General features: G+C 47.0%; 1 protein-coding gene across 2 annotated transcripts; it reads right to left on the reverse strand.

Annotated features, from left to right (window-relative positions):
- Positions 1 to 13,394: 13,394 nt before the first annotated feature.
- LOC132207295 (uncharacterized) lies at positions 13,395 to 26,662 on the reverse strand. 2 transcript variants are annotated; one of them, XM_059642493.1, is made up of 3 exons: positions 26,590 to 26,662; positions 16,845 to 16,995; positions 13,395 to 15,124 (listed from the first exon to the last, which is right to left on the reverse strand). In XM_059642493.1, exons 1-3 carry the CDS (start codon positions 26,642 to 26,644, stop codon positions 14,512 to 14,514), a joined length of 819 nt encoding a protein of 272 aa, XP_059498476.1. In that variant the 5' UTR covers positions 26,645 to 26,662; the 3' UTR covers positions 13,395 to 14,511. The 2 variants fall into 2 exon arrangements, with proteins under 2 accessions (XP_059498476.1, XP_059498477.1); XM_059642494.1 differs by lacking the exon at positions 26,590 to 26,662 and adding an exon at positions 20,278 to 20,301.
- Positions 26,663 to 26,911: the final 249 nt, after the last annotated feature.

Consider the following 26,911-nt stretch of genomic DNA (forward strand, 5'->3'; position numbering starts at 1 on the left):
CAATACTGCCCTTGTTTGTTTTACCAAAATTTAATACCTTGCATTTATGATCCTGGACTCTTTCATATTATAGCACTGGACAGGTATCAGTGTGGTATTGCTTGCCAATGGGGACCAAGCGATCTGTGGGGCATTACCGTTGATGTGACACAGTCATTTTGCCCCTGATATGTCTGACAAACATTACAGAAAACATGTCTCAGCGCTGTGTAAGCTGTTTTTTTACTTTGTCAGCGGCCAGTGTAGAACTTACCTTCATAAAACTTTTGTAAGAAAATAAATTTCAAAAGCTGGACAGTTAAAGAATGACGAGAAGCTTAAAGGTAAATATTCTAAATGTTCAGTTTGTGAGCTGATAATGTGCCCCCTGAGAAATAACCCAGAGTCAGAGATTTGCAGAAAAAACATAAGCTCAAAGCCCAGACATCAAGAACAGGCAAAGACCTTGAAGTAAAGATGGTGAAGGCAAGTATTAGGATACAGAAAGACAATTGTGGATGAATTTATTCAGGCTCTTTATCAAACTGTTTGAGGTTTAATTTGCGGATTAAGATTGGATGGTGTCAGATGCTTTGAGCTGCAGAACTCTTGGCCAAGGTCACTCTAGCAATGGTACAGTGCGAGCATGGACCTCACGGCATACCCAGGCAGCAATGGCACTGGACATTAAGAAGGTTAGAAATGTATGATAGCAGCATGCTTCTGAGGCTGATTTGATGCAGATTCTGTCAATTTGGATCCAGCTGTCAATTTGGCTAACTCCTTCTACTGAACGCTCCTGGGTCTATTATTTATCCAGGCTCCAACCAACCTGTTGTTATTTAATGGGCCAGGCATTGCTTGCTTCACTTGTACAGATTTTGTCAAGTCCTGCTGAAGTTTCTGGGTGGAGTTTTTCTGACACCTCAGAATTGATCACCTGACAATATTGTACTCCCCTCTCACTTATGACCTCGACTGAGCTGCAATACCGCAGGGTTAACCTCCTAATCATGCAGCAATGATGGATTCTAAGCCTCTAAAATGAGACGCTGACTCAGTATTGTCCCTCTGTTACTGTTGCACTCACTCACAACAGCTGTCCACCAATGCGACCCTGCCTCAGAACTGACACTGTGAGAATGAGGCACTCCCTCAGCACTGCATCTCTTGTCATGACATTAAATTGAGACACTCCTTGTGTACTGACGCTCTGAGCAATCAGGCATTACCTCAGGACTGGACCTCTGACAATGAGGCACTCCCGTAGGACTGACCTCTGATAGACCTGTAACACCTCAGTCCTGATGCTCTGACAGTGCTTTAATACCTCAATGCTGAGCACCTGACAATGAGGAACTCCATCAGAACTGACCATCTGATCGAACTGCCATACTTCAGTACTGTCCCTGTAATCGAATGGCACTCCCTCAATTCTGACCCTATCACCATGAGGCTCTGCCTCAGTACGGGGTGTCTGAAAATGGTGCAATTGCTCAGTACAGACCCTGTGACAATGAGGTCCTCCCTCATTCTGGCCATCTCACAGTGCTACAACGTGTCATTACTGATTGTGTAATGTGTGGGTCTCTCTCAGTTCTAGCCCATTTTTAATGAGGCATTGCCTCAGTTTTGACCCTATGGCAATAAAACAGTCCCACAGTTCTGATACTCTGACAGTGATTCAATACCTCATACTGACCCACTGCTTCTGAGTGCCTCCCTCCACACTGAATTGTCAGTGCAAATCTACTTCAGTACTGGCCCTCAATTTGAGTGACTCCCTTAATTCTGTCCCCCTTAAATGGCAGCACTCCCTCAGCATTGACCCTTTGACAATAATGCACTCCCACATTTCTGACCCTGTGACAATAATGCACTTCCTCAGTGCTGACCCCATGACAGAACTGTAACACCTCACAACTGAACTGATAATTGTTTAGCACCCTCTCAGTTCTGATCCCACTACAACGAGGCACTGGCTCAGTATTGACCGCCTCTGACAAATGCACTCCATCAGAACTAAACCTCTGACAAAGAAGGACTGCCTCAGGACATCCCTGTGATTGAGTCAATCCCTTAGCCCTGCGTCTCTGATCATGTGGCTCTGTCTCAGTTCTGTCACCATTACATTGAGACTTACCCTCCGTAATGACCTTCTAACAATGAGGCACTTCCTCAAGACTGACCATCCAGCATTGAGTCACTGCCTCAGCACTGACCACTTGGCAACGAGGCACTGGTTAAGAATTGACCTGCTCACAGAGCTGCAATACCGCAGTGCTGACCCTCTAATCAAGGAACACTACCTGAATTCTGACACCTGCGTAATGAAGCACTGCCTCAGCATTCACCCTCTGACAAATTCCTGAGAACCCCCTGTAAATACTGACAGTCTCCCAGGACCCTCTATGCATGCTGACACACTCCCCTGGACCCACTATAAATACTGACACACTCCATAGGGACTTCCTGTAAATACCCAGAGACACACAGGGAAGCCCTGTAAATTCTGACAAGCGCTGTGGGACCCCCTGTAAATACTGCAAAGCCCCTGAGACCCCCTGTAAATTCTGACACACTCAGTGGGACCCCCTGTAAATACTGACACAGTTCCTGAGAAGTCCTGTAAATCCTGACACAGTCCCAGAGAACCCTGAAAATACTACCACACTCCCCGGGATCCTCTGTAAATATTGACACATTTCCCAGGGCCCCCTTTAAATACTGAACATATAGACACACTGTCTGCAACCCACAGGGGTTCAAGGAGTGTTTCAGTATTTGCGAGTGTTCAGTGATGTGTATCAGTATTTCCAGGGGTTCCCAGTGAGAGTGTCAGTATTTACAGGGGGCTCTGGGGAATTTGTAAGTACTTACAGGTTCTCCCAGGAGTGTGTCAGTATCTGCAGGGGTTCACAGCACGTGTATTAGTATTTACAGCTGGTCTCAGCAGTTTGTCAGTATTTACAGGGGACTATGGGAGACCATCAGTATTTACAGGGGGTCCCATAGGCTTTGCCTGTGTTTTCAGGGGGTGTCAAGGAGAGTTACAGTATTTCAAGCTGTTCCTAGGGAGTGCGTCGGTCTTCACAGGGATTCCAGGTGAGTGTGTCAGTACGTACCGAGTCCCTGTAAATTCTGACACACTCCGCAGGACCCCCTGTATATACTGACAAAGCCCCTGAGACCCCCTGTAAATACTGACACAGTCCCAGAGAAACCCTGTAAATACTGACACAGTCCCTGAGAAGCCCTGAAAATGCTACCACACTCCCCAGGGCCCTCTGTAAATGCTGACACATTTCCCAGGGCAGCCCCCTGCCCGAATATTGAAAAATTCTCATGACCTCCTCTATGCACTGATGCACATTCCCAGACCTCTGTACATATAGACACATTCTCCCCAACCAACCATAAATCCTAGCATACTCCCCGGGATACCCTGTAAATGCTGACACACAGTCTGTGACACGCTGTTACTACTGTCACATTCCCTGGAATCCCCTGTAAACGCTGAGAAACTTGCTGGGACCACATGAAAATACTGACACATTTCCAAGGGACCCCGCTAAACACTTACACATTCCCCAGGACCTCCTCTAAATACTGACACAATCCACAGTCCTCTGTCATGACTGACTGTTCTGACAGTGCAGTATTCGCCAAGTAGTGACCCTCTGACAGTGCTGCACTCCCGAAATATAGGCCTTCCGACAGTGTGGAGCTTCCTCAATGATGACACTGACAAGGCAGTAGTCCCTCAGTATTTAGTCTGCAACACTTCTACACAGGCTCATCATTGACCCTCTGACACTATAGCAGCCAATTAATATTGAGCCTCAATGCTGGAGCACTCTCTGAAGATTGACCACCTGACAGTGAAGCCCTCCCTTAGTATTGACCCTTTGAGAGGGTAGCTTTCTCTCAGTGCTGACCCTTCAGTAGCGTAGCTTGACTTACTCATCACCACCTTCCACAATGCCCCCCATCAACATTAACTTTCTGAAAAACTGTAACATTCCCTTAATTTTAACTGTCTTCATTATTGGCTCTCCTCCAGCATAGCACACCGTTATTATTGATGCTCTGAGACTGCAGTACTGCCTGAAAATACATTACCTCACTTACTCACCAGTCCCATGTCGGCTCCTGCTCAGCGTACCTCCGCCTATTCACGAGGTAAGCTTTTTAGAGATTCAAAAACAGTGACTCACCGGCTTCCTGACAGGCTCCTGCTCCAAGCTCCCGCTCGCGTTGCTGCTGCAACCAGAAATAGTTGATATTTGCCTGAGGTCTGTTCAACAGATTGAATCCTGTGGGGCCCAAGTGAGTTGTGTCTGTGGAAGAAATCATTGAAAGTAAATCATCGTCTTTTCAAATATGAGCTGAATATCACAAAAATGAGCTTAAACCGCGGAGTGCAATCAGGAGGAAGAGAGAGAGAGCAAGAAGAGGAAAGATGAAAGTTGGAGTGGCTGACATGTTTTGAATTTGTCAGTCAACAGGACTGTGCCTCTCTGTCATCCGGGGCCTGCAATTAAACACTTCAATGGTGCCCGTGAGGCTCTATCTGGCTGCTGCCACACTGCTGATTGTGGGATCTTGCTGTGCGTCAACCTCCTGCAGCATGTCCCACATTGTAACAAGTGACCTCGCTGCAACTATACAGTTGACTGGCCCTGGGATTTTAGATTTTTCACCTGTCTGTCTGTCTCTATCCATGCTCATTTCTCTACCCCTTCCTCAGACAGCATGCACAGCAGGAAGAGAGAGAGAGAGTCGGAGAGAGAAAGAGAGAGTGACACAGACAGAGACAGCAAGAGTGTTAGTTCCTGAAGATACAGCAAACAATTCGTGCTTAAGCAGCATAGCAGAGTTATTGAGCTGGCTGCTGCTGCAGTGCTGGTGTGGGATCTTGCTGTGCAACAATTGCTGCATTGCCATTATTGCAGGCAGTGCGTGTTTTAATCGGAACACTCGCTGTTTTATGACATTTTTGCAAGTGTCCAGCGGAAAACCTCAACCCATAAACTAATATAATAAAATGTGAGGCTGGATGAATACAGCAGGCCCAGCAGCATCTCAGGAGCACAAAAGCTGACCTTTCAGGCCTACACCCTTCATCAGAGAAGGGGATGGGGTAAGGGTTCTGGAATAAATAGGGAGAGAGGGGGACGCGGACCGAAGATGGAGAGAAAAGAAGATAGGTGGAGAGGAGAGTATAGGTGGGGAGGTAGGGAGGGGATTGGTCAGTCCAGGGAAGACGGACAGGTCAAGGAGGTGGGATGAGGTTAGTAGGTAGGAGATGGAGGTGCGGCTTGGGGTGGGAGGAAGGGATGGGTGAGAGGAAGAACAGGTTAGGGAGGCAGAGACAGGTTGGACTGGTTTTGGGATGCAGTGGGTGGAGGGGAAGAGCTGGGCTGGTTGTGTGGTGCAGTGGGGGGAGGGGACGAACTGGGCTGGTTTAGGGATGCAGTGGGGGAAGGGGAGATTTTGAAGCTGGTGAAGTCCACATTGATACCATTGGGCTGCAGGGTTCCCAAGCGGAATATGAGTTGCTGTTCCTGCAACCTTCGGGTGGCATCATTGTGGCAGTGCAGGAGGCCCATGATGGACATGTCATCTGAAGAATGGGAGGGGGAGTGGAAATGGTTTGCGACTGGGAGTTGCAGTTGTATATTGCGAACCGAGCGGAGGTGTTCTGCAAAGCGGTCCCCAAGCCTCCGCTTGGTTTCCCCAATGTAGAGGAAGCCACACCGGGTACAGTGGATGCAGTATACCACATTGGCAGATGTGCAGGTGAACCTCTGCTTAATGTGGAAAGTCATCTTGGGGCCTGGGATAGGGGTGAGGGAGGAGGTGTGGGGGCAAGTGCAGCATTTCCTGCGGTTGCAGGGGAAGGTGCCGGGTGTGGTGGGGTTGGAGAGCAGTGTGGAGCGAACAAGGGCATCAAGTAGAGAGTGGTCTCTCTGAAAAGCAGACAAGGGTGGGGATGGAAAAATGTCTTGGGTGGTGGGGTTGGATTGTAGATGGCGGAAGTGTCGGAGGATGATGCGTTGTATCCGGAGGTTGGTGGGGTGGTGTGTGAGAACGAGGGGGATCCTCTTAGGGCGGTTGTGGCGGGGGCGGGGTGTGAGGGATGTGTTGCGGGAAATGCAGGAGACGCGTTCCAGGGCATTCTCGACCACTGTGGGGGGAAAGTTGCGGTCCTTGAAGAACTTGGACATCTGGGATGTGCGGGAGTCGAATGCCTCATCGTGGGTGCAGATGCGGCAGAGGCGGAGGAATTGGATATAGGTGATGGAATTTTTGCAGGAGGGTGGGTGGGAGGAGGTGTATTCTAGGTAGCTGTGGGAGTCGGTCGGCTTGAAATGGACATCAGTTACAAGCTGGTTGCCTGAGATGGAGACTGAGAGGTCCAGGAAATTGAGGGATGTGCTGGAGATGGCCCAGGTGAACTGGAGTTTGGGGTAGAAGGTGTTAGTGAAGTGGATGAACTGTTTGAGCTCCTCTGGGGAGCAAGAGGCGGCGCCGATACAGTCATCGATGTACCGGAGGAAGAGGTGGGGTTTGGGGCCTGTGCAGGTGCGGAAGAGGGACTGTTCCACGTAACCTACAAAGAGGAAGGCATAGCTGGGTCCCATGCGGATGCCCATGGCCACCCCCTTAGTCTGTAGGAAGTGGGAGGAATCGAAAGACAAGTGTTTGAGGGTGAGGACGAGTTTGGCTAGGTGGATGAGGGTGTCGCTGGAGGGGGACTGGTCGGGCTTGCAGGACAGGAAGAAGCGGAGGGCCTTGAGGCCATCTGCATGCGGAATGCAGGTGTATAGGGACTGGACGTCCATGGTGAAAATTAGGTGTTGGGGGCCAGGGAATTGGAAGTCCTGGAGGAGGTGGACGGTGTGGGTGGTGTCACGGACGTAGGTAGGGAGTTCCTGGACCAAAGGGGAGAAAATGGAGTCCAGATTGGTGGAGATGAGTTCGGTGGGGCAGGAGCAGGCTGAGACAATGGGTCGACCAGGGCAGGCAGGTTTGTGGATTTTGGGAAGGAGATAGAAACGGGCCGTGCGCGGTTGGGGAACAATGAGGTTGGAGGCGGTGGGTGGGAGGTCCCGTCAGGTGATGAGGTCATGAATGGTGTTGGACATGATGGTTAGGTGCTCGGGTGTGGAGTCATGATCGAGGGGGCGGTACGAGGTGGTGTCGGAGAGTTGGCGTTTGGCCTCGGCAATGTAGAGGTCAGTGCGCCATACTACCACTGTGCCACCCTTGTCTGCAGGTTTGATGGTGAGGTTGGGGTTGGAGCGGAGGGAGTGGAGGGCTGCCCGTTTTGCAGGGGAGAGGGGTGGAGAGGTTGAGGCGGTTAATGTCTCGACGGCAGTTAGAGATGAAGAGGTCACGAGAAGGTAGGAGGCCTGGGGGTGGTGTCCAGGAGGAGGACTTGTGTTGGAAGCGGGTAAAGGGGTGAGTGGAGGGAGGGTTCGGTTCCCGGTTGAAGAAGTAAGCGTGGAGGCGAAGGCGGCAGAAAAACTGTTTATGTCCAACCGTGACGGGTATTCGTTGATGTGTGGTTGTATGTTGCTGAGAGATTATCAGTTTCCAGCTGAGACAGGGATGTTGCTGTGCCGTCTCTCCCAAAGATTTTCTTGCTCCGTATTTTAACTAATCTTGTTTCATTTCTCCCAGGGGATTGTTGTTCACTTGGAAGATCGAAAGGGACAGAGAGGTGACCTTTGAACAAGAGCATCCTCTAAAAGGGGGACATTGTCCTGTGGCCCTGTTGGACAGGCTTCACCCTGTGGGGGCTGACAGGATTTGTGTCTGTTTATGACCCTGAGGTTTGATTTCCTCTGGAAAGCCATGGTCTCCATTAGGGGTGTCTGAATAACTCAGTCCGTTCTCTTTGTGGCCCTATCGCTTTAAAACAGTTTTGAAGCCTGGGGTGAAAGTAACCAGGCACTTGTGATTTTGCACAAACACGCAAAACCCCAGTGAGCCTCTGACAGACAGGACTCCCGCAAAACGCGGAATATAAAAACCGAAATGTGACTCTACCTGAAGACTTGTTGTAATGTGGGAGTAATGTGTGATATGTGTGGGGCAGGGCGATGTAATTTGAGAATCACATCAATAAGACTCAGGTGAACCATTTCAATTCAATTCACTGAATGTCTGGGTGGTTAGGGTCGCTCTCTCGCTCTATACAATACGTTCAAGCTTTCTTTGTTGTTTTATTAAACAAATAAAACATCCGGCAGAAAATGATACACCTCTTTGCTATTTTAAAATGCGGACAGAGAATTTTTTTTTGGTACGATGTGATTTCAGAGTGAGCCAGGATCTGAGGGTGTGCTGGTCAGCGTTGGCGGTTTCTCTCTATCTCCATCTCTTGAAACAATCCCCAGCACATTAGTGAAGATTACAGCCTTCTGACGTCCTATAAAGCTCTGGTCAGACCACATTTAGAGCATTGTGAGCAATTTTCTGACTCAGCACTCAGGAAGGATGTACTGGCCCTGGAGTGGGTTTAGAGGAGGTTCATGAGAAGGATGCCAGGCTGAAAGGCTTAACATATTGAGGAACATTTGAGGACTCTGGATCTGTACTCGATGGAGTTTAGAAGGATGAGGGGGCATTTAACTGAAACTGACAGAAATCTGAATGGTCTGCACAAAGTGAACATTAGGAAGATTTTTCCTTTGTACGGATTGACTCAGACCTAAGGGCACAGCCTTACAGTAAAGGGAAGACCCTGTAAACCTTAATAAGGATAAACCTCTTCAGCCAGAAAGTGGTGAATCTATGAAAATGATTGCCACAGAGGGCTGTGGAGGCCAGGTCATTGAGTATATTTAAGACAGAGACAGAGAGGTTCTGGATTGTCAAGGGGATCAAATGTTGAGGGGAGAAAACAGGAGAATGGGGTCGAAAAACATATCAGCCACGGTTGAATGGTGGAGCAGACTCAGTGGTGTAATTTGTGCTCCTGTGTCTTGTGATCTTATGATAGAGAGGAAAAGAGAGAGAACGAAAGGGAGAGAGATGGAAAAGGGAACACAGGAACAGAGAGACCGTGTATGAAACAGCGACACAGAGAGGGAGAAAATGAACAGGAGACAGGGGCAGAGAGAAAGAGAAAATGAACAGGAGACAGGCACAGAGACAGAGAAAGAACAGAGGCATTGACAAAGAGAGAAAGAAAGAAACAGGGACAGAGTGAAAGAGTGAGTACAAAACATGGATAGAGAGAGATGAAGAAAAAGAGAGGAACAGAGAGAGAGAGAAAAAGATATACAATGGTGCAGTGGCAGTGCCTCAATCTCTCCATCATACTTTACAAGTATTGACTTTTCCTATTGGAGCGTAGTGGCACTGCATGTGGGATCTTGCTGTGCAGTTGCTCTTTCAACCCCCGGCAGTAGCCATTTGGGGCTGGGGGAGGGTGGACTTGGGTAATTGCATGAGGAGCCTGTGAGGAGGCCGTATGTGAGTCAGTAGGGAGTTAGATTTGAGTTTTTAAACAAGTTCCACAGGACAGCAAGGGTAACACGGATGGTTCAGGTGCCACTCAAATGTAGTCTATTGTCCATCTGACGGTGAACGTGAGGGTCAGCAAGGTTTCCCTAGTTGGTCTTTCTCAATCCAGCCGATTATTTCCAACTTTTGATCAGAGAATTTCTCAAAGGTAAGTCCACATGGATTTGTCCACAATTTAATTGGGCTAGGGTTCTGGATGGGGAACAGGAGTGACTCTCTCCCCTCTCACCCCCATTCCCCTATATATCCACCCTTCATCCACCCTCTGTTCGCTTCCCTGTCGGAGATGTGGATTGAGGGGTGTGGGTCAAACCAAGGGGAATCGTCAGAGGAACTGGGACCTCTTGTGTGTGGGGGATGGGGTGGGCGGGATTGCAATGCAGGCCTTGGGACTGGGGAAGGCTCTGGGGGAAGTTAGCTTTTGGGAGGGGCAGATATCTCAGGATTTGACCCTCCTTCCTACCCTGATGTTCAGGATGAGGGAAACCAACCCCTGCCTCAGTCAACAGGTGGCCATTCTCACATTGCTGCTCGTGGAATAGCACTCAGAGAGAGAGAGACAGAGAGAGAGACAGAGAGAGAGAGACCCACAATGAGAAACTGACTGTGAAAGTGCTGGCAACACTGGGATCTGGGTGTGTTTCAAACACAATCTGCAGAACCTCCTAAACTGTCATCATTTTCAATGTCGTCCAGGCTCGGCCTGGACTGCGAGTGGAATCCTGCTGTGCATAATTCCCTTCATTCCAATGTCAGCTCACTTTTTTCTCTCCTTTTCTCTGTATCTCTCCACCACTGCTCAGCTTTCTTCCCCTTGGTCAGAGGTCAGATGACACCAGGATATACACCAGGAGGTTGAATCAAAATCACAAACTTTCACAGCACTGCCCATTCGCCAGGTGAAGTGAAGTGTCCTGATGAAGGAGCAGCACTTTGAAAGTTTGTGATTTCAAATAAACCTGTTGGACTATAACCTGGTGTTACCTGAGATCTGGCCTCGTGCAGCCCAGTCCGGTCATTGGCATCTCCACATCATCCTTCTTCTTGAGAATCAATTCTCTCTCTCTTCCTTTCCTCTACATTTTGATTAAAAGGCCATCTTCTGTCCCCCATTTAAAATTTGTTTGGATCTTTTCATGAGAGCAGGGTAAAGATGTGCAGGCAGCGGGGACATGGGGATTTATTGAAAGCTGTGGGAGATCTGGGAACATGGAAGTACAGATGATCAAATTGACACTGAGATTTTTTATTTGGAACAGGGGTTAACAGAGACAGCAAATAAGTGCTGCCTATTTTATCAGTGTTTCCCCAGTATTTTAATCCCAGTGTACAGATTTCAGCTGGGACCAGGGATAATGCTTTCTGACTGCTCCTGGTGTTTATGTTAATCTTTGGGGGCCTGGGCAGTGAAGCAATTTTGGAGAGCCATTCTAAGAGCCCGTGTCTCTCTCGCCCGTCCTCCATCTCTCTCTCCCTCTCTCAAACCATAATGACACCAATCATAATAGTGTGGAAGCACCAGGACAGATCATCACCTAACAGGGAGCTTGATGCTCTCAATTATCTCCACTCCAGCACTATTGATGCAGACAGTGGGCAGGTCTCCATTCTGCTACCTGAAGTTAATTCATTTTGCTGATGTTGATGGAGAAATTATTGTCATTACACCACGCGGTTCAGCCCTCAGTCTCTTTGCTGTATTCTGATTCATCATTGTTTGAGATCTGACCGACAATGGTCCTGTCCTCAGTGAACTTGTAAACGGGGTTGGAGCTTTTCATGCGAACAGCTGTGAGTGTCAATAATGGTTGGGCAGATCATGTGGCTTATATGGATTTCTGTGAGGCATTTGACAAAGTCCCAAATGGGAAACTGATGAAGAAGGGAAAGTTCATGGGATCCATGGATCATCTGAGCAAGTTGGGTCCAAAATTGGCCCAGTGGCAGCTGTTAGAGGGTGGTGATTGAACACTGTTTGCGCGACTTGTGCCCAGGCTCAGTCATCCCACAATGATCAGTGCTGGGTCCCTTCATTGTTTGTGATGTTCGTAAATGATGTAAATGGGAATGTGGGTGGAGGGTGAGATGTGAAGTAGGTTTGTGGTTGCAACAGAGATTGGCTGGGTGTTTACTGGTGAGGGGAAGGTTGTATGAGGATACGAATGGGTTGCTCAGTTAGACGCAATGGTGGCAGATGAGGTGAGAATACGAGGTGATGCCCTGCAGAAGTAGCAGCAAAACAGGATAATATGCAATGAATGGCAAGCCACCAGGATTTCAGTGTAATCAAGGGATCTTGGAATGCTTGGTCACAGATCCCTAGATGTGGGGGATGCAGATTCATGGGGTACTTCAGAAGGTCTATGGGATGTGTCATTTGAGTTTTATCTGTTGTGATATAAATGATAAGAGCAGGGAGGATATTTTGGTGCTGGACAGAGTTTTGTTTTGGCCTCTGCTGGTGTATAGTGTGTAGTTCTGGTCAGTAAACTGTCGGAAGGATGTCATTCCATTCCAGCGGGTGCAGACAAGATTCACCGGATGTTGCCTGAAATGGAGCACCGATCAGAGGCTGGATAACCTCGGGTCGTTATCTTTGGAAGGAAGAAGACATTGTCGGTTGTGGGGGTGGGGTGGGGGTGGTGGGAGCGAAATTGATCGACATGTATACGATTATGAGGAGCAGAGGCAAAATATTTAGACAGCGGCTATTCCCATAACAAAGCATCAATAACAAGGGCACATGACACTCCCACATTTTGCAGAGAAGGTCAGGAGCTTTGGAGTGGATTTGAGTTATTTATTGCCACCCAGAGAACGGTGAAGGGCCTAAATGGAATCACCTGGGATGGTAGGTGAGGCAACTAACCTCAGAAGAAGCTCTTCAATGAACACTTGAAATTTCATAATACTCAAAGATGTGGGCCTGGTATGGAACAATGGGGCTCAAAAAAGGTAACAGCTTATTACTGGCAGCACAGACACGAGGACTGTAGTACCTTCTGTATTGTCAGAGACTATAACTCTACGATATATGTATGGTCCTCTAAAATGGACAACCATTACTGCAATTTTTATCCTGTCACGGAAACAAAACTTTTTGTACTATATGATCGGAGGGAAAGATGTGTCTCAAAGTGAGTCTGGTCTCATCTACACAGCTCCTAGTAACTATAGAGTGACCATAAGCAGTCCCACAGTGAGCATGTCCTCAACTATATATCTCCCAGTAGCTACAGAGTGAAAGGAAATGGTGAGTCTTGCCTCAACTACACAGCTTACAGTCACTATTGAGTGCAACATTGTGCCTGGTATTACCTATGCACCTTCCAGTAACCCGCAAATGCTTTCATGTTCAGCCTGCCTTCCACACAGTTCCCAGTAACATTACAGTGACTGTGAAGTGCGCCTGGCCTTATGTACACCCCTCCCAGTAACCATACGGTGATTTTAAATTGTCTCTCAGTGACCCTAGCCTCATTTACACATCCACCAGTAACTTTCCAATATCTGTTCCCTGTTTCACAGTCAGCCCAGCCTCAAACCTCACTTCCAATGAATCAATTGCTTTTGCCCTCTTCCACTTAGCCCATGCCTTTGAGATTCAGCCAGATCCCCTTCAGGCTGCATTTCATTCTCCTCACTGTCTTGGTGCTCCCATGTACATCACTTGTCTCTCGCTTTCCCTCTGTCATAGTTCTTGTGAACTCTGCCACCTCCCTGTCCCCACCTTCCAGCTGCAATGTTGGAGAATCACCACAATGGGCATTGCCTTTACTGCTCCAGCTCATTCATATTTCTTCACAAAACAGAAACACAACTCATCGACAGGAATAAGTGGCAGGTGAGTGAGATAAACCACGCATCCAAAGCAGTTTGTTTTTTGAACAGTGGGATTAACTTGAATTTATATGCGTACAGCAGAAGCAGGAAAAATCACATGTAGTCATGCATGCATTTCACTGAATACAACAGTGCAAAGAAATGATATCTCTGCTGTTCAACCAATTTCAGGAGTACAATGTTAGAGAGACAACATTTGGAAATGCTGCAGAAATTGCCCCTGTCAATGCTTTACAAAGGATTACTGATCAAAATAGGGGAAACTGAACATGGTGTGCTCACAAACTCTTAAACCATTTCATAAATGGAATGCTTCATTCAGGTGATTAAATCTGTCTCCCTCATTCTTTGCTGGTCTGCTCGCCATTCAATTTTGTTCCACTCTCTGAGCCACCCCCAACATGAAGCTCCCTTTCCCTTCCCAGTTTGGTCTCATTCCTTCCTTTACCACGGGAATGTAATTGTTTCTTTTTAGTGTGTGTTTGATATTCAGCGGCCATAATGCCGTGGTGACCAGGTCGGCCAGCTGAACTTCAGAGAGTATGAGCCCCCTGACTGGGCCGTATTACCAGCCCAATCAGGGACCTGTGGCTGACAGATAAGAAGGGTGAGTGTCAGAGATGCTGACACTCTGGTAGCTATCTCTGCATGGTGCAGTGCTAAAGACAAGGACTGTTCATATGCGAATAAAGGGTGACTTGGAGATGGGCATGGGCCCTAGTGTTGTTATTTCACATACATTTCCAGCACTGGGTTTGAATGTTACTGTGCACCCTTCCCATTGCTGTCAGATATCTCTGTGTGCAGTGATGATCAGGGTTGGAACTGAAATGAAATGGAGAATGTGGAAACAGTATTGTGTTGCATTTGCTTAGTGTTGATGGACGGTAGCAAAGAGGTTGTGAATGGAATTAATTGCAACTGTGAGGGATTTTTGAGCTTATTGAGTTGATGCCCGACTTGTTTCGCTCTGATAACATCATGTGTGATTCATTGAATGACAAGCAGAAAGGATATCAGTGAATGTTGGTAAATTTGGATTATTACACTAGTATAAAATGGGATAAACCTATTCGAATTGGCATGGCACTCATTTAGAGAAATTCCCAGGTCTCACTGATGTGTTAATGGCAGCCATAGTGACGATGCCTATGGGATACAGTAATGAGGTTGGGTGCATTCTATACAGTTGATTGCGTTTTCTGCTCCATCACACCTTCTGATATGAAACCCAGCACGCTGCACTTCATTCAGCCTTCCACTGATTCTCTGATATTCGGTCGTATTGTTATCATTCTTGTATATTCTGCTGAAGACAAAATACTTGTGAATTGTTGGTTCAGTCCATATGTCCCGAAACGGGGGCTGTTGCAAGGTAGGGATGATGGTGCAGTTCTCCATGTTAATGAAACAGTTCCGCAGGCATGGCGTGTAAGTGGTGTAGAGAATGACACAGCCCACTGGTTGGTTCAGCTGGTTCTGAAACTGCTGAGCGGCGATTTCCTGGTTGTTCTCTGTGGGGTACAGCAATTTATTCTCCGAGCAACGGCTGCCCCTGTTCGGATAAACTGCGATGTAATTTGAGTTTGGGACGTTTCGGAAGGAGTTCGCACTGCCGACAATTGAAGGGCGTCTCGATTTGCCTGGGTTAAAGTGTGGAGCACTGTTGGTTTGTCCGCATTCAGCAGGGGTTAAAGCCATCAGGAAGGCAAACTCTCCTCCCTGATTTCTAGCCATCTGATTCCCGGCCATTCGATGGAAACTGAAAGGGATAAAGTCAGGATGTGAGTCAAGGGACAGACTTTGTGTGAAAAATTCACTTTGCAGTGCCAGTGGGCCCAGTTTGAGATGAGTCACTTGGAACATTGCCTGTCGTTTTACAGAAAACGTGAAATTCTGCTATTCACCATTGAAATTCTTGCATGGGAAGGTCAGCGTTGATTTATTTTTATTTTGTTCTTTCCCAGGGTTGTAGTTTATTCTAGGACTACAAACCATCAGTGAGGTGTTAAACAGAGAGCCAGGGTAATGTGACAGAGAGGAACATTGTTACTTATCTTTGTGCAAATCTTCCTGCACGGAATCACAGAATGCCACTCGCCTTCTTGATAACTCGCTGTAGCTTCATTTCAAAGATAATGGGAACTGCAGATGCTGGAGAATCCAAGATAACAAAGTGTGGGGCTGGATGAACACAGCAGGCCCAGCAGCATCTCAGGAGCACAAAAGCTGACGCTTCGGGCCTTGACCCTTCAAGAGAAACAAATAGGAGGAGACGGGGAGGTGGACTGAAGATGGACAGAGGAGAAAGTAGCTGGAGAGGAGAGTATGGGTTGGGAGGTAGGGAGGGGATAGGTCAGTCCAGGGAGGACGGACAGATCAAGGGGGTGTGTTCAGCCCAATGGTATCAACGTGGATTTCACCAGCTTCAAAATCTCCCTCCCGCCCTGCCAGTGCATCCCAAAGCCAGCCCAGGTCATCCCCACCTGCCTAACCTGTTCTTCCTTTCACCTATCCCCTCCTCCCACCTCAAGCCACACTTCCACTTCCTACCTATTAACCTCATCCCACCCCCTTGACCTGTCTGTCCTCCCCAGACTAACCTATCCCCTCCCTACCTCCCCACCTACACTCTCCTCTCCACCTGTCTTCTCCTCTATCCATCTTCATTCCGCTTTCCCCTCTCTCCCTATTTATTTCAGAACCCTGTCCCCATTCCCCTTTTCTGATGAAGGGTCAAGGCCTGGAATGTCAGCTTTTGTGCTCCTAAGGTGCTGCTTGGCCTGCTGTGTTCATCCAGCCCCACATTTTGTTATCGTAGCTTCATTTCAAGTTACTTCGACTGATTCACTAGTCGATGCCCCATGCCACTCGCACTTGTTAGGAATAGACAGAGAGGGGAAGAGAGAAAGAAAGGGAGAGAATGAGACATATAGGAGCAACGAATGGGAGCTGATGGTAGGTGAGAATCCTGGAAGAATTTTGAAACAAGAAGAGTTTGTTGTGTTAGGGCAAGTTGTAGTGCAAGTAAAATACAAGGGACAGAAGTAAGAGACAGAAACAAAAAAACATGTGGACAGACAGGAAATGTGAATAAAAGCCAAGGAGGCAGAGGGAGACGAAGGAAAAGTGAGACGAGCTGTTTGATTCAGTGAACAGTAAAATGTTGCCCCTGTGTTTCAGCATTTTCTTCAAATCTATTTCGGAGTCAGCGGACGCTATTGATTTCACTCTTAGCGCTGTGACCCCGGGAATCTGGGTAACAGTACCAGTGAGATCCCCTTCCTCAGGGAGTGACAGAAGTCCTGGGTCGTGGGTTGAGACTTAATTAGCACAATTATGGAGCACTCCCGAGACCTCCTGTGTGCCCTCCATTTATTACCAGTGTGCGACGGGCAAGGAGGCTGAGATTTGATTGAACATTGAATGCAGCCATCAGCTCACAGAGCTGGTCAGGTAAGATCTGTTTCAGTTACACTTACCGGTTAACAATGTAAGCCAAGACATTGTTATGCAGTTCAGCCGCATCTGACATGGGGGTCATGAGCAGCAACAACAGGGACAGATAGAGTGTGCGCATTTTGAAATTTGTCAGCATCCTTTGATCGTACCACAGGGAGAATACAGATGAAACTGAAAAGCATGAAAAAAAACTTGCTCAATTCATGATAATAAAATGTGAGGCTGGATGAACACAGCAGGCCAAGCAGCATCTCAGGAGCACAAAAGCTGACGTTTCGGGCCTAGACCCTTCATCAGAGAGGGGAATGGGGGGAGGGAACTGGAATAAATGCTCAATTCATGACTTCATTGGCGATAGAATGAAAGACATAGAGGGAGACGCATGTAGGCAAACAGAAAATGTTCCTATTATTGTAGGTGGTGCTTTGCCAGTTTATTAAACAGAAGTTCCGGTTATCACACACGGGTATGAAATGCCAATGAAGTTTGGAGTTTCTTCTCGGAGTTACAGATTATGGCCAACTTTTCATAATAGGTGCAATAGGACATGGCTCTCTTGGCGGGTATTTGGAGGAGACGTGTACTCAGTCTCCCAAGTACAACCGAAAATCGACAATGTCCACAACAATTTGCACTCACATAGTATATTTCAAGGATTCATACGTCCCACAGGTTATTTCACAGCTTTCCAGCAAACTGATCACAAACTGACCCTGGTGTGGGTCCACTTATTCACAACACCTGTCAGCAAGTTGAATAAATGAATCCAGGATAAAATATCCAGGTTTAATGACACTCCAAAAGTGTGCACCATTGTGGCTGATGTGGAGGAAATGACGAGTTTTGGAATGATATAAACAAGGTCAGAAAATTGCGTAAACATGTGGAAGGTGCAAATGTGTCATTGTCCATGTCTGTAGGAAAAAATAGCCAGACTTGGAGGGTATTATTGAAATGGTGATTAAAAGGGGCAATATTGGCATCCATAAGGTGTGGATGGATAGGCTGGGACATTTTTCACTGGAGTGCGGGAGTTTGAGGCGTGACCTTACAGATTTATAAAAATTGTCGGTGGCATAGAAGAGGTGAATACCAAAGATATTTCCCCTCGAGTAGGGGAGTTCCAAACTAGAAATCATAATTTTTAGGTGAGAGGAGAGAGATTGAAAATGAACCTGAGGGGCATTTTTTTTTAATCACTCGGAGGAGGTTGGTTGTTGATTGAACTGCCAGAGGAAATGGTCGATGCAGGGACAGTTGCAACATTCAAAGCATGTTCGGACAGATACGAGAGTACGAAAGATTTAGGGGATATAGGACAAATGCAACCAAATGAGAACAGTTTAGTTTGGGAGACTTGCTTGGCATGGATGAGTTGGACTGAAGGGGGTCCATCTCTGTGCTGTATGGCCCTCTGGCGTTATGGATGTCCTTGTCCAGCTGTCATTAAAATAAGAAAGTGGTGCAGCAGGGTAGCAAGGTGTTCGTAACAAAAACGGCATGTTGTTCTTCACAACCCGAGGTTGTCAGTGAAGTTTGAAAGTTTGCACAGCTGGGGAGACCACAGCTGTTGTAGTACATACATTCTTGTTCCTGGGACTTGCAGAAACTGACACCTGCTCTGAAGTGACAGGAACAAGATTTTCCTAGGATAATTTCTGCTGTGTTATTCTTCAGGTTGGCCCTATGAGGAGCATTCAGCTTGAGTTTTTACCAGGATGTTGCCTGGTTTGGAGCGCAGACCCTATGAAGAAAGGCTGAGGGACCTGGGCCTGTTCTCATTGGAGAGAAGGAGGCGAAGAGGGGATTTAATAGAGACATACAAGACAATCAGAGGATTAGATAGAGTGGACAGTGAGAGTCTTTTTCAGAGGATGATGACTTTAGCTTGTATAAGGGGGCATAGCTACAAATTGAGGGGTGATAGATTTAAGACGGATTTCACAGGCAGGTTCTTTACACAGAGAGTGGTAAGGGTGTGGAATGCCCTGCCTGCCAATGTAGCTAACACAGTCACATTAGGGGCATTTAAACAGTCCTTGGATAAACATATGGATGATGATAGGATAGTGTGGTGGGGGGGGGGTGCTTAGATTAGTTCACAGGTCGGCGCAACATCGAGGGCCGAAGGGCCTGTTCTGCGCTGTATTGTTCTATGTTCTATGAGTGGGTCTGCACTCACTGGATGATATATAAAGATGAAGTGTCTCATTGATGTGTACAGAATTCTGTCAGGGCTCTGGATGGAATGATAATGCAGACAGTTGAGATCTTTATTAGTCATGCCATGGTCTCAGGAAACACACAGGACACCTTTTCCAACTGATATGATGACAAATATCTTCACTTGAGACTGGTGACTATCTGGAGACCTCTAACACAAAATGTTGTGGAGGCGAAGTCATTGATTTTTGTTTAAGAAAGAAGTAGACAGATTTCCAGAAGCTAAAGGAGCCAGTGGAATGGGAAAAGAACAGGTGTATGACTTTGTGAAAAGCATCAGCCAGGACAATAATGGAAGGTGGACCAGGGCTAATGAGAAGGTCACCATTCTCCCTTTGCACAGTTTTTTTTTCCTGTCATTCGCTTTTATTGTGAGGTATTCAGCTTCTCTTCTGTCCTGGCCTGCTATCCATTATCTCCCTGTTTACTCACCCCTTTCATATGTTATGGAATGGACCAAACCTCCCAAAAACAAAACAAGGAGATGGCCTGGACCCTAACCTTTGCCTTATTTACAGCCAAGTACAAGGTGCTGCATTCCAGGTGTGATTTAAATGTTCAAACTGCTTAGCTTTAAGCAAAGCACACTTGATTCTTACACCACAGTTAAAATACAAGTAGAAAACAAAAGGAGTTGGCATAACTTTAACTCTATCAATATCCTTAACAAACTAATATGTTATTTAACCACTATTTAGTCACTGTTCCAATATAACAACATCCGATAAACTCAGCCTTGGCAGAGGCAAATCCAGCAATTCAATAGATTTCCCTCACTTGCTATCTCCTCTTGTCCAGGGGAAGGATCACCAATACATTAACCTAGCAGCAGCAGAGATACAGTTGTGTCTCGCTGCTTCAACTTTGAAACCCCAACTTCAACAACTTTAATTCTCAGAATCAGCAAATATGCCAAAGTGTAAAAGCTGAGCATTCTCCATTGCTGTATCAGGGGCTCGAAAACTGCACTCCCTCTAGACACCGTACTATCTCTGATTGCAGACAGAATCCAAAACAGCAAGACTAAAGATATGCTTACACCTCCTGGAACACAATTGCCCGATAATCACCCCCTCAGTGAGACAGCAGAATCATGCAGCTTGGACTTCAACCCATTGACACTTGAGCTGCTGTTCCTTGATCTGCAGGCATTTGCTCGGAGTGTAGTTGGTATAGAACGAACAGGCATGCGCTAACCTAATGGTAGTACAGCTGGAAACTATTACTTACCATCCATCCTAATAATACTGCACAGCAATGATTAGATTTCACTCGTTCAAACCTCCATTTCATATTTTTACTAAGATGACATTGTCTAACCAGGTATTTATAAATATAATATTTTGTTTTCAGCTGTTTTTTTTTCAGATTGAGAGGAAGGCAATGAGATAGATGAAGAGAGCCAGATAGAGACAGAGAGAGAATGTGTGAGACAGAGTGATAGTGAGACAGTGTGTGAAAGACAAAGACAGTGAGAGACATAGAGTGTGCGAGAGACAGAGACAGTAAAAGAGAAAAAGATAGCAAGAGTGTGTGAAATTGAATGAGAAAGAGACAGTGTGTGAGAGAAAGTGACAGTGAGAGAAAGGCAGGGAGAATGAAAGAGACAGACAGAGCCAGAGAGTGAGGGACAGCAAGAGTGAGGCAGAGATACAATGAGAGAGACAGAATGTGTACGGGAGAATCAGTGAGGGAGAGAGAGAGAGACACTAAGCGAGATTTTGACTGAGGGAGAGAAGATAGAGATTGACAGAATGACAGATAGTGAGAGATAGAGAGAGAAACAGAGAAAGAGAGAGACTTAAACAGTGAGGGACGGGGAGGGAAAGAGAAAGAAAGATATGCAAGAGAAAGAGAGAGTGAGAGATTGAGTGAGAGCAAGACAAAAAGAAAGAAGCAGAGAGAGAGAGGGAGACAGAGAGAGGGGTAGAGAGAAAGAGAAAGAGAGTGAGGCAGAGAGAGACGCAGAGATAGAGAAACAAAGAGTCAGTATGCTTGTGAGAGACAGTCAGTGAGAGAGAGAGAGTGAGACTGTGAGGGAGAGGGAGAAATAGCATGATAGAGGCTGTGAGAGACACAGAGACAGAAACCATAAGAGACTTAGAAAGTGTGAGGTGGTGAGGGACAGAGTGTGTGTGTGTGTGTGTGTGTGTGTGAGAGAGAGAGAGAGAGACAGTGAGAGCGAGGCAGTGAAACGGTGAGAGAGACAGCGACAGAGACAGAGAAAGAGATTGTGTGTGTGCATGTAACACATGAGAGAGTCAGAGTTGGGCACAGAGAGTGACATAAACTGAAAGGAGGCAGAGAGAGCAAGAGAGATAGATAAAGAGAGTGAGACAGTGAGAGGAAGACAGAGAGAGATAGAGGCAGAAGCAGAGACAGAAACAGTGAAAGTGAGTAACAGAGAGAGAGAAAGACAGATACAGAGAGACTGTGTGTGAGAGCGCGAGGCAGATAGCGACAGAGTAGCAGACTCAGACAGAGAGAGAGTGAGCGGGAGAGAGTCAAACACAGGAGAGAGTGAGAGAGAGAGAGAGAGAGGAGAGAGAAATGGTGTGAGTCAGAAAGTCTGTGCAGGAGACAGAGAGAGAGAGAGAAACAGAGAGAGAGAGTGAGGGGGAGAGAGACCAAAACCCAGAGACCGACAGTGAGTGAGTGAGAGAGGAAGAAAGATTGAGAGAGATACAGTCAGTCAGAGGGAAAGAAGCAGTAAGACACAGAGAGAAAAGGGGATACAGTGAGAGAGAGATGGGGAGACACACTGAAAGAGAGAGAGATTGAGAGAGAGGTTGATAGAGTCGGTCAGAGGGAAAGAGACAATGAGAGAGAAAGAGAGACAGAGAGTGATAGAGAGAGTGACAGTGGAAGAAAGAGACCGTGAGTGAGAGACAGAGAGACAGCGAGAAGGGCAGCATAAGAGAGATTGACAGACTGAGTGAGGATAGAGAGCCATAGAAGCAGAGACAGACAAATAAAGAGCAAGATACAGGGACAGAGAGACAGAGAACAAAAGAGTTTGTGATAGAGTGAAATAGATTGAGATAGTGAGACACAGCACGATGACAGAGAGCAAGAGGGAGGAACTGTGAGAGAGAGAGTGGCGGACAGACACAGAGTGACAGAGAGACAGAGACAGATATAGTGAGAGAGACAGAGAAGGAAAGATGAGAGTGGGACAGAAGGAAAGAGTGGGACAGGCAGAAAGAGCGAGAAATAGTGAGAGAGATTGATAGAGTCAGTCAGAGGGAAAGAGACAATAAGAGAGAGAAAGAAGGAAACACAGAGACAGTGTGAGAGGAGGAGAGACGGAGAGGGAAGAAAAGCGAGAGAGAGAGAGATACAGTCACAGAGACAGTGGTAGAGATGAACAGAGAAATAGGGGAGGGAGAGTGGGAGAACATAAGACATGGAGAGAGAAAGACACAGAGAGAACAAGGCAGATGGAGATACAGACAGAGGAAGAGATACAGAGAGAGACAGTGACACCGAGAGACAGAGAGACAAAGAGGAAAGAGCAAGAGACATGGACAGAGAGAGACGGGGAGGGATACAGTGAGATAGAGAGAGAAAGAGTCAGTGAGAGAGAAAGAATCAGTTAAAGATAGAGACACAGTATGGCAGACAGACATGGAGACAGAGAGAGAGATAGACTGATAGAGTGTGCATGTGTGTGTGTGTGTGTGAGAGAGAGAGAGTGTGTGAGTGAGAACATGAGAGAGAGATACAGTGGAAGAGAGAGTGAGAGAGAGACTGTGAGGGAAAGAGTGATTGTGTGAGAGTGAGTGTGTCTGTGTAAATGACAGAGGGAGAGAAACAGTGAGAATGCAAAGAGGGAAAGTGCGAAAGAGACATTGAGTGAGAGAGAGGGAGACAGAGAGGGAAAGAAGCAATAGAGAGAGACAGTTAGAGAAATCGGAGTGAGAGAGACAGTGAGAGAAAGAGAAGCACAGCGACGATGAGTGGAAGAGAGACACAGAGGCAGAGACCAGGGCAGGTTAGAGAGGGAGAGACAATGAGAGAGAGAGACACATAGAGAGAGACAGATAGACAGACAGGCACACACATGCACACTCACACAGTGCGACAGACAGGGGGAGATAGACAGAGAGAGATCAACTTAGAGAGTGATTGAGAGAGAGGGAGATAAAGAGGGACTGGAGACAACGAAAGAAAGTTGAAGAGGGAGGGAGAGAGAGAGTGAGAGACAGACAGACAGAGAAAAAGGCAAGAGAGTGCAAGACAGTAAGAGAGGGACCGGGAGGGAGATTGAGAAGGTGACAGTCAGACTGACAGAGTGACAGTGACAGGCAGTCAGGCAGAGTGAGACAGGAATAGGGGCAAAGGAAAGTGTGCCTTATAGGGACAAACAGAGAGAGAGAGAGAGAGAGAGAGAGAGACAGAGTGAGAGTGAAGGTATGATAGAGAGAGTGTCGCAGACAGTGAAACAGAGCGATAGTGATGATGAACAGAGGCAGAGACAGTGAGAGCAAGACAGAGAAGGAAAGAGCGAGAGAAAGGGACATAGAGAGAGGGGAGAGAGTGAGACAGTGTGAGAGATCAGCAGTGAGATTGAGAGAGGGAGAGAGATACAAGTATAAGAGAGAGTGGGAGACTGTGTGTGTGTGTCTGTGTGTGTGTGCGTGTGTGTGTGCGCGTGTGTGTGTGTGTGTGTGTCTGTGTGTGTGTCTGTGTGTGTGTGTGTGTGTGTGTGTGTGTGTGTCTGTGTGTGTGTGTGTGTGTCTGTGTGTGTGTGTGTATGTGTGTGTGTGTGTGTCTGTGTGTGCGTGTGTGTGTGTGTGTCTGTGTGTGTGTGTGTCTGTGTGCGTGTGTCTGTGTGCGTGTGTGTGTGTGCGTGTGTGTGTCTGTGCGTGTGTGTGTGTGTGTCTGTGTGTGCGTGTGTGTGTGTGCGTGTCTGTGTGTGCGTGTCTGTGTGTGTGTGTGTCTGTGTGTGTGTGTGTGTCTGTGTGTGTCTGTGTGTGTGTGTCTGTGTGTGTGTCTGTGTGTGTGTCTGTGTGTGTGTGTGTCTGTGTGTGTGTGTGTGTGTGTGTGTGTGTCTGTGTGTGTGTGTGTCTGTGTGTGTGTGTCTGTGTGCGTGTGTGTGTGTGCATGTGTGTGTCTGTGTGTGTGTCTGTGTGTGCGTGTGTGTGTGTGCGTGTCTGTGTGTGCGTGTCTGTGTGTGTGTGTGTGTCTGTGTGTGTGTGTGTGTCTGTGTGTGTGTCTGTGTGTCTGTGTGTGTGTCTGTGTGTGTGTCTGTGTGTGTGTGTGTGTCTGTGTGTGTGTGTGTGTGTGTCTGTGTGTGTGTGTCTGTGTGTGTGTGTGTGTGTGTCTGTGTGTGTCTGTGTGTGTGTGTGTGTGTGTGTGTCTGTGTGTGCGTGTGTGTGTCTGTGTGTGTGTGTATGTGTGTCTGTGTGTGTGTGTGTCTGTGTGTGTGTGTGTGCGTGTGTGTGTGTGTGTGTGTGTGTGTGTGTGCGTGTGTGTGTGTGTGTGTGTCTGTGTGTGTGTGTGAGACAGAGAGAGAGAAAGGGAAAATAACAATAGGGAGAGACTGAGAGAGTGAAAGAGAGAGAAAGATAGGAGTGAGACAGACAGTGCCTGTGAGAGAGAGAGAGACTGGGAGAGAAAGTGGGAGAGAGAGAGAGAGGCAGTGTGAGAAAGAGGAGCAAGAGAGACAACGAGAGACAGAAGGTTAGGAGAGAAACAAAATGAGAGACAGAGTGGGAATAAAGCAAGAGAGAGAGGGACATGAACAGCACACACACACACACACACACACACACACGCACACATACACATACATACACACACACACACACACACACACACGCACGCACGCACACACACACACACACACACACACATTAACAAACAAAGGAGGGAGAGAGAGCCGCAGTGAGTGTGAGAGGTGTGAGAGAGTGGTAGAGAAAAAGTGAGAGAAAACATGTGATATTGAGAGATAGCGACAGATAGACAGTGACAGAGACAGACAGAGACAGAGAAGGAAAGAGAGAAAGAGACAGTGAGGGAGAGACAGTGAGTGGGAAGGACAGTGTGAGTGACAGTGAGACAGGAACAGTATAAGAGAAAGAGAGGCTGTGAGGGAAAGAGAGGGTGTGAGAAATACATAGTATGTGAATGAGAGAGACAGAGTGAAAGAAACAGAGAGGAAGAGGAAGAATGAGTGAGAGAGTGAGAAATACAGCCAGAGAGACAGAGACACAGACAGAAACTGAGAGAACAACAATGAGAGAGAGAGACAGTGAGTAAGTGATAGAGAGAGAAATATAAAGAAAGACTGAGAGAAAGGGACCGAGAGAGAGAGAGAGATACAGGGGCAGTGAGAGCACTAAGGAGAGAAAAACAGTCTAAGCGACAGAGGATGAGTGAAAGACAGTGTGGGAAAGGGAGACAATGTGTGTGAGAGACAGAGAGAGAGACAGTGAGTGATACAGAGAGTCAGTGTGAAGGTTACAGAAACAGTCGGTGAGGGAGAGAGAGAGAGAAAGACCGGGGGGAAACAAGTAAGTTCAAGATTGACAGAGACGCTGGGAGAGACAGTGAGAGTATCCCAGAGACAGTGTGTGTGTGTGTGTGTGAGAGAGAGAGAGAGAGAGAGCCAAAGGGAGAGAATGACTATCTGCCTCCCCCTCTCTCCCTATTTATTTCAGAATTCCCTTCCCCTCCCCCACTTCTGAAGAAGGGTCTAGGCCCGAAACATTAGCTTTCCTGCTCCTCTGATGCTGCTTGGCCTTCTGTGTTCATCCACCTCTACACCTTGTTATCTGGTAGAGAGAGAGAGAATGAGAGAGAAGAAACACAGTGACAATGAGACAGGCAGAGAGAGTGATAGAGGCAGAGTGACAGCAGACAGGCAGAGTGACAGCGATAGGGGGAGAGAGAGAGAGAGAGAGAAATAGTTAGAGACAGAGAAAAAAAAGGGAGAGAGGGACACAGAGATAGCTAGACCGTGAGAGAAGTGAAAAGTCAAAAATCACCCAACACCTGGTTATAGGGCAACAAGTTCATTTGAAATCATAAGTTCCTGGAGAGCTGCTCCTTTGTCAGGTGTAGTCAGAGAGGCTGCATACACATAGAGTTTATAAGCAGAGCAATCAAAAGATCATACAACTGGATGATGTAGAACACTGTTAGAAAGGAAGCACAAGTTTTGATCGATTAAAATGAAAATTTCAGAATCTGTTTCAAGTCACTGCCCTGAGATAATTAAAAGTTTAATCTGTGTCTGCCTAGGTGCAGTGAAAGTGAGAGGTGGAGAGAGAGAGACAGTATGGGAGAGATTGGGAGAGAGACACTGTGATGGAAAGGGGGACAGTGTGAGATACAGTGTGTGAGAGAACCAGAGTGAGTGATACAAAGAGTAAAAGACCAAGAGAGAAAGTCAGTGTGAGACAGCAAGATAGTGAGAGTGGCAGGGAGAGAAAAGAGAGAGAGGCAGAGAAACACTGAGAAAGAGAGAGGGGCTGAGAGATATTGAGCCAAATGGAGAGGGATATTCAGAAAGAGGCACAAAAAAGATTCACCAACCTGAACCACCTCTTCTCTGAACTAATTGATGACTTGAGCCCTCAATTTGGGTCATTGTCTATGTGAGGCCACTCCTTGTTTAAATTTGGCCAGGCATTTACACCTTGCAAAACAGTCTCCTTGGTCAAACAAGTCCATTCACCCTTTAGGTCAACAGTGCGATAAAGTTTAGATTTCAGTTGTATGTTTCTTTGCTTTGGACCCATTTTATTTTTATTCCCTGGTGCATGGGTCCAGACTCTCCTGAAGCTAATACGTTTATTCAATGAAATAATAATATGCATGTATAATTAAACAAAATGTATTGTTTATTAACAAGGCA

This window comes from Stegostoma tigrinum, chromosome 44 (genome assembly GCF_030684315.1).
Source record: "Stegostoma tigrinum isolate sSteTig4 chromosome 44, sSteTig4.hap1, whole genome shotgun sequence".
In the NCBI taxonomy this organism is placed as follows: Eukaryota; Metazoa; Chordata; class Chondrichthyes; order Orectolobiformes; family Stegostomatidae; genus Stegostoma; species Stegostoma tigrinum.

What these genes read in the sequence shown, in the direction of transcription:
- LOC132207295 (XM_059642493.1), bottom strand. Translation starts at nt 26,644, where the DNA reads ATGACCCAAATTGAGGGCTCAAGTCATCAATTAGTTCAGAGAAGAGGT. An exon ending in TCAGAGAAGAGGTGGTTCAG is followed by an intron (nt 16,996 to 26,589) that starts GTTGGTGAATCT and finishes CATGCTTTTCAG; the next exon opens with TTTCATCTGTATTCTCCCTG. An exon ending in TTGGCTTACATTGTTAACCG is followed by an intron (nt 15,125 to 16,844) that starts GTAAGTGTAACT and finishes TATCCCTTTCAG; the next exon opens with TTTCCATCGAATGGCCGGGA.